The following is a 7,543-nucleotide window of genomic DNA, read 5'->3' on the forward strand; positions in this document are numbered from 1 at the left end:
AAGTAATTCAAGAAGATATACCTAACAATCTAGCACAAGCAGTTAAATTGTCTTAGTAATAGTCAACCAACAAAAACAAACCATAGTACCTGTTGAATTCATGGCTGAATTCTAAAAACTTCTAAGGATATTGTGCCACCAATACTACTCAAGTTGTTCAAAGAAACTGAAAGGAACAGAGAACTCCCACATTCATTTATAGAAGCCACTATCTTCTGATCCCAAAGCCAGATAAAGATCCAACTAAAAAAGAAAATGATAGACCAATATATTTGATGAATATAGATGCAAATTTCCTCAAGATATTAACGAATAGAATGTAGCATATTATCAAAAGAGGTGATCCACCATGATCAATAGGTTTCATCCCAAAGATGCAAGGATGGTTCAACATACATAAGTGTACATCACATAAACAGAAGCAAGTTTAAAATCTATATGATCATATCAATAGATGTAGAAAACACTTTCAACAAAATCCAATACCCTATCATAAGTAAAAACTGTAAAGAAAGCAAGTATAGAAGGACCATACCTGCATGATAAAGCCATCTATAACAAACCAGTTGCCAGTGGGAAATGGGGAAAAACTAAAAACATTTTTGACAACCTATTTTTTATTTATATATCCAATCATATTGACTGTTAATGTAAACAAATATCTATTTCAAAATAGTGATGCTGTTGGGCTCTAATATTTTAGATGTACAGTTGGAGAAATTACAGATGCTATGAAAAAAGTATTTGGTGAACATAGAGCTAATGATCGTATGGTGAGTGGAGCGTATCGCCAGGAATTTGGAGAAAGTACTGAAATAACATCTGCTATAAAGAGGTAATATGTGAAATTCCTTTCCTTTCCTGCACTGCCCTGCCCAACTCCCACCCTAACAGGAAGATAGTAGACATATTCAGGACTTAATGGTGCTTTGGTGTAAAATAAAGATAGTGGTACCATACAAGAAGACAGAATAGGTATTCTTGAAAGATTTACTGTGAAAAAAATTGGGTTTTATGTCTTGAACAGTTAATATTTAAATGTTGTTGTCTTTTAAACTGTTTATTAGAGTTCAAAAGTTTAAGGAACGTGAAGGTCGCAGACCACGTCTTCTTGTGGCAAAAATGGGACAAGATGGCCATGACAGAGGAGCAAAAGTTATTGCTACAGGGTTTGCTGATCTTGGCTTTGATGTGGACATAGGCCCTCTTTTCCAGGTACTAAAAGAATATATTTAGCATATTTTCTATTTCTGAAGACATATAATTCAATTAATTATGACAAAAACTAAATTATAATTCATGTTGTCAAACTTCCAAAAATAAATGTTTAGAAATGAAAATTTAATTAAGCTTTGGGTTACTTTCAAAGGCCTTTTTTATTTGTTACTTATTATTTTTTGAAGCAGTCTTGCTATGTAGCTCAGACCAGCCTTGAACTCACTATGTAGTCCAGGCTGGCCTCAGCCTCCCAGTGATCCTATTGCCTCAGCCTCCCAAGTGCTGGGACTACAGGTTTGCACCACCATGCCTGACTGAAAGTTCTCGTTCTACTCTTTGAGAGTTAACTAATATGTGGAAAACATAGCCCTCATGATGTATCTGCATTGTTTTGAAAGGAAAATCAATCCTTACTTAAAATGTTTAGGTACAATGACAAAAATACAGTTCATCCTATCTCTTCACATATTTATAAGATAATATTTTTCACAGACACAAGGTTTCACTTCTGTGCTGTTTGATGTCCTTAAATGTAAATTCATTACTTGAGAGTGTAGACTCAAAAGCCTTAAAATCTTGCCAAACTCAGAGCATTCATGTGTTGATGAATTTTTGTGCTTATACTTGTAGTTTCTGAACTGGTGTTCATTCCACATTTTCAGATTTATAATGAAAAATTTATATGTACTTTTTATATGAAATGATTTAAATACACCTGAATTAGCAGTGTCACAAACTCATTAGTGCTGAAACTGAATACGATTTTGGTAACTCAATTCATAATTCAGTAATGAAAATAAGTCATTTTTTTAAAAGGGCTTAAGTTCAGTTATTAGATGGTAGAACATATCCTCCTCGGGGCCATCCCGTCTCTTTATTATGCACTTACCTGGGTGTTGCAGCCTCTCACCTGATTTCTAGAGTTTTCAAAAAAAGTATCTTAGTTCATATACAATTGTTAATTCAATGTCTATGTGGGAGACTGGAGCTTCCTAGTCTTTGTCCTGCTGATGTCATTCTTTCCCATTCTGCTTTTAAAATTCTTTCTTCCTCAGTGTGGGGATTGAACCCAGAGCCTTTGCACTTCTGTACTTCTCATGCTTTTTCTTTTCTTTGAAGGCAAGGTTTTCACTAACTTACCCAGAGTGGGCTCAGATTTATGATCTTCCTATTTAAGCCTCCCAGAATGCTGTGATTAAAGGAATGTACCACCATGCCTGGATAAGATTTATTTATTTACACTGTATTTTGGATTTAGTCTTTTACTTCTTCCCAGATTCTATCACATATTTCCTAGTACTGTATATACTGCTCAGTAAATGTTGGTATCGAAGACTTCAAATATATTTTGGAGAGATTATAATAAGAGATAATATTTGCTTATATTTCTTCTTTAGTTTAAAGAGTGTTTGGGGAAGCTATTTTCTCATATAATTTAGACCTAATTGATAAATTTTAATGCTATAAATAAATACAGTATTGATATTTATTACATCAGTAGTGTGAGTAGTATGATTTATACTACTGATTTCTTTTTTATCATTGAAAAGAAGTTTAGCCCTTTTGTTTGTGTCTACTTTCTCTTTTTGTGACTTGTACTGGGAATAACAGTTTGGCCATTCTTGTAAGATCACATGCATAGTATACTAACTAAAGTATTTATTTTGTTATGAAATCTTGTTTTTTTTTTTTCATAGAAGAGTGCATTTTCTATTTTCTTTCTTACTATCTACTTGTATATAAAAAAGCAAAACAAATTTGAGAATGATGAAATGTGGAGTTACAGATACAGCCCCATTTATGATGAGAAAAGACTTTAAGCACATAACACTTTTACAACTATGCAGGGATGATGATCTGTCCCTTTCCCTTCTGGTTGCTTAGACTCCCCGCGAGGTGGCCCAGCAGGCGGTGGACGCAGACGTGCACACTGTGGGTGTGAGCACACTCGCTGCAGGGCATAAAACCCTTGTTCCTGAGCTCATCAAAGAACTTAATGCCCTGGGACGCCCAGATATCCTCGTCACGTGTGGAGGGGTGATACCGCCACAGGTATGTCCCTTTAGTATTTCCCTAGTACTGGAATGGAAATCCTGAATAATGATAGATTACTTGTAGTTCTAAAGATAAATTTATTGTAGATTCAAAGCCAATTTTTTATTGGTGATTTTAGTAATTAAATTTTACAGAGATCAAAAGTAGGGAGTGTTATTCTCTATTCGAGTTACATTTTGATTTATTAAGATTATTTTATTTGTTTATGAAGACTCTATGATAGAACTGTATCCATACAAACCAGTACCTTATGGCTGATACCTACCTGCTTCATATTCAATAGTCAGTGATGGAGAAAACACAAGATAAAATCAGTGCTGCCTCACACTTGGAATAGGGAAGAATGCTAAACACACAGTGAATATATGCAACCCTAGGTGAGATACAGTGAGGACTCCTTTTCTTGGTACTAGAGTGAGACCTGTGGGTAGCTTTCTTCTATTACAGGGAAGCAGCCTCTTCCATTTCTTCCATGTTCCCATCCCAGAAACTTTATTATTATCTAATCTACTTTCTTGGAATCAAAAATACCTTAATGCGGGCATATGGAATCAGCTTGTGCTGAATGATATACGCTGTATGAAAGTAGATACTTAAACAAAAATGTTGTTCCTCTTAGAAAAAGAGAAATGGATCATGATAATAATTAATGTCAATTAGTTTATTAATAGGGTGAGAGAACACCATCCACCTATTACTTTCCTAGTTAGTTAAAATATAAAAATTATCTAATTTCCATTCTAGTCTCTACTTATGCTAAGTTTTCCTTTTTTACTGGAATAGAAAAAATACTAAGTTAGAAGACCTATATATGAGGCTGTTCTGAATGAACGACTCGGTGCAAAGACCCCGCCACTACAGCAGAAATTCATCAGTGAAATGTGATCCCATTTCCAGTTCCACAGTTTTTCTCACTGGGTTACAACTCAGAATAAGAATCGTGCATTGACATGTCACTTATGAAATGAGAAAATACATACATATGAGGCTGTGAGATTGGTGATAACGTAGGACTAGTGAACAAGCTGGATGTTACTTATTTTCTTTCTAACAATACAGTTCTTAAGGTTGTATAGTCAACATAAATGTACTTTTATTAATGTACTTACCAATTATTTTCACTATTTGTGTGTGCAAAAGGGAGAGAGAGAGAGAGAGACAGAGAAAATTTCACTTGCCTAGACTGGTCTCAAATTTCTGCACTCGAGTGATCCTCCTGCCTCAGTCTCCCAAGTGCTAGGACAACATGCGTGTGTTGCCACACTTGAATAAGGACTGTTATTCTTTATTACTGTCCTCCTGTGGAAAAAGTCTGTCTTGCAGTTATAGAGTCAATATTTAAGCTGTTAAGCATGATTTTAAAATGCAGCAGTCAAAATTTGGCTACATAAAATATTTAAATTGACATAAAAATTAAGACAAGTTGTAAGTCAGTTATGTGAGATTACATTTTCAGTATTTCATACAAGTCATATTAACTTTCTGGATATTTGAATAACTTAGAACATCTTTAGCTGTTTTCCATATTTCCCCCTATAATACACTTCCATATTAGTATGGGTGACCTAGAAGTGCAATGAAAGCAGTCAAAAGCTGCCTCTTTTTCTATCCATTTGTACTACTTAACTACATGTTAGTCAGATGTCTGTTATTGTAACAAATATGAGATAAGCAAAGTGAAAGGTTTATTCTGGCTCGTGGTCTTGGCAGTTTTAGACCATGGTCTTGTTGCCTTTCAACCTGTGGTGAGGCAGCACACCATGTTGGGAATGATGGGAAGGAGTGACACTGTCTGCCTCTTGGCCAGGGCACAAAAGAGGAGGAAACCTCTTCAGGGTCCCGCTTCCAGTGATCTGAGACGTCCTGCTACACCTCGTCTCCTAAAGCTCCACTGCCACCCAGGAGTACCAGAGACCGAGGACGCAGCCTTTCATACATGGCCTGCATAGAACACTTGTCCTAACCGTAGCACACTGAACATGTATGAGTAAAATGCTGCTGCTGTTCAATTGAAAGTCACTGAATTTTAAAATCAGAAGGCACTAGTATGTAGTGTTTAATCAGACAGATATAGTCCCTACCCCTACCAGTGCAGAGTTTAAAGTTCTTGTGGTTGGAATAAATAAACATGATGTATCTTCACTAATATATAATTACAATCAGGATTCTTCAGTGCTCCTAGCGGCAGTGGCCTCCAAGTTTTTTAGGCAGGTTTAGCAATCCTATGATCCTTACTTACAGATAAGGTAAAAAATAAAATCACAAAGAATATATGTACTATATAACTTTACCTAGATTCACTTACTGCTAATATTTTACTCGCTAACTACAGTTTACAAAGCTTACAGAAGAGTTAGAAAGCCAAAAGATTTCATTTTAGCTTTCCTAGTTCTTTTCCAGTTGAATACTCCATTCCAAGTCTGTAACTCAGAGAATGATGAAAATAGCCTATCAATCTATCAGTCTACCTATCACCAATATGGAGATGATTGTGGCAGTATTTGGTCCAGGTTTCTTATGAGTTTTGAAAACCTCTAGCACTTACTTAGCACTTCCTCTAGCATAACTTAGAGAAAGTTATGGTATAGAATTCAGAAGTTCTTAGGGTCAAACAGCTTTCTGCCACCACCAATAATTGGGCAGAGTATGTTTTGGTTTTTAGTGACGTGGGCTTGGAAGGTGTTGCCACTAGCAATAGTGGTCTCAGTCAAGGAAGAACTTTTAGTCCCCTACACCAACAGTAGACTAGTTGAGAAGGTCTGGGGCAAAGAAGAAAGAGAAACATTTGTGGTTTTGCTTGGCTTTTTTGACATTAGAAATAAACTCTCATTAACTGAACAAATTCTGTCAACAGGATTATGATTTTCTGTATGAAGTTGGTGTTTCCCGCATATTTGGTCCTGGAACTCGAATTCCTAAGGCTGCTGTTCAAGTGCTTGATGATATTGAGAAGTCTTTGGAAAAGAAGCAGCAAGCTGTGTAATACCTTGGCTTTGGGTTAGCTTTATTCTAAAGTCTTTTTTTAAATTAAAATCAAAGAAGAGAGTAAAGTCATTCCTTCAGTTGAAGTCTCAACACCTGATACGTACTTTCTTTGAAAATTTTACACTAAAATACCACACTTGGCATACTATAAGTTTATAAATACAGTTACACTTTTAAAAAGATACTGGCCATAACCCTCTATAACAATACTTTATCAAATGTATTATTTTAGAAAATAATAGTGAAATACTATTTAGGAATATTTCTTATAAATCAACTTACTTTTGACTTTAAGAATTAAACTTTACCCATGAAAAATTTTGCCTGGTTCTGTTCTTCAACTGGCATTATATTGACTTGAAAACCAAAAAATAAAATCTACCTTAAAAAAAAAAAATTAGTGGGGAGTATTCATGTAGGACCATAGGTTGTGGTTAGGAACTTCAGCCAAACATTACCAGAATCGTGTTGGAGACTGTAGATTGCAGTAGGGGACGACTGACTGTTTCTTGTCTGACTTTGCTCTCTTCCTTCGCGTGAAAATGTGCTCTTTGATTGCTTAGCATTACTGAAAATCCAGGAGAATGTATGTGAATATTCCTTAAATAAAAGGACGTAAATTGTTAAGATGGATTCCTTCATGATAGTGATGTAAGCTGTGAATGTAAATGAAACAAAAGAATGTGATATAAAAATAAATTAGTTTTCTAGATCCAGAAAGATCTGTCCAATAAAGATAATTTTTTAATTTTAATTTTTGTCAGATATTGTCTTTATTTGTACATGTTTATAGTACATAATGTTTACATTCTTTGTGGGGAGTTGGCACATGTATATAATACAATTTTAAGAACATAAATACTCCAAAGAATAGCTGTACTTTGTTGTTAAGATTTACTTAAAGAAGAAAATTTCCTCTATTACTCAAATAAATCATTAAATGAATATAAAATAAGTAGCAGTGATTCTTTTGCAATGAATTCTGCTATATTTTATTAAGAGAACAGTGCTTTGGTACGAGGTTAATTTTATAATCCTTCACATACTGCTATAGAATTTATAAGCTATATTATAAAAATTTAATTTTTAGAATATAACTATTACAATGATATTAAATTATGACTATTCCTATTTCACAGGTGTGCATTCTGACTTCAAGTCCAGTGATACATTTTGTATGCCATTTGACTTATTCTTCCTTATAAAGAAATGCTTATCAATTCAATAAGTATTTCATCTCTGTGAAGCATTGTTTGCTGAGTGACATGAAATAATATTCTTGATA

The 7,543-nt window shown here is 34.5% G+C and overlaps 1 protein-coding gene across 2 annotated transcripts in view; it reads left to right on the top strand.

Annotated features, from left to right (window-relative positions):
* The window catches only part of Mmut (methylmalonyl-CoA mutase), a 29,657-nt gene extending 22,645 nt beyond the window's left edge, over positions 1-7,012 (top strand). For both annotated transcript variants that reach the window (XM_005005949.4, XM_003474906.5), the window contains exons 10-13: positions 704-835; positions 1,068-1,215; positions 3,103-3,270; positions 6,128-7,012. In XM_005005949.4, the coding sequence (XP_005006006.1) occupies positions 704-835; positions 1,068-1,215; positions 3,103-3,270; positions 6,128-6,256 (577 nt within the window). In that variant the 3' untranslated portion in view covers positions 6,257-7,012. The remainder of the gene's footprint in view (positions 1-703; positions 836-1,067; positions 1,216-3,102; positions 3,271-6,127) is intronic.
* The last annotated feature ends 531 nt before the right edge of the window (positions 7,013-7,543 follow it).

This window comes from Cavia porcellus, unplaced genomic scaffold (assembly GCF_034190915.1).
Source record: "Cavia porcellus strain 051 isolate PalLab524CR breed Dunkin Hartley unplaced genomic scaffold, mCavPor4.1 scaffold_22, whole genome shotgun sequence".
Lineage (NCBI taxonomy): Eukaryota > Metazoa > Chordata > Mammalia > Rodentia > Caviidae > Cavia > Cavia porcellus.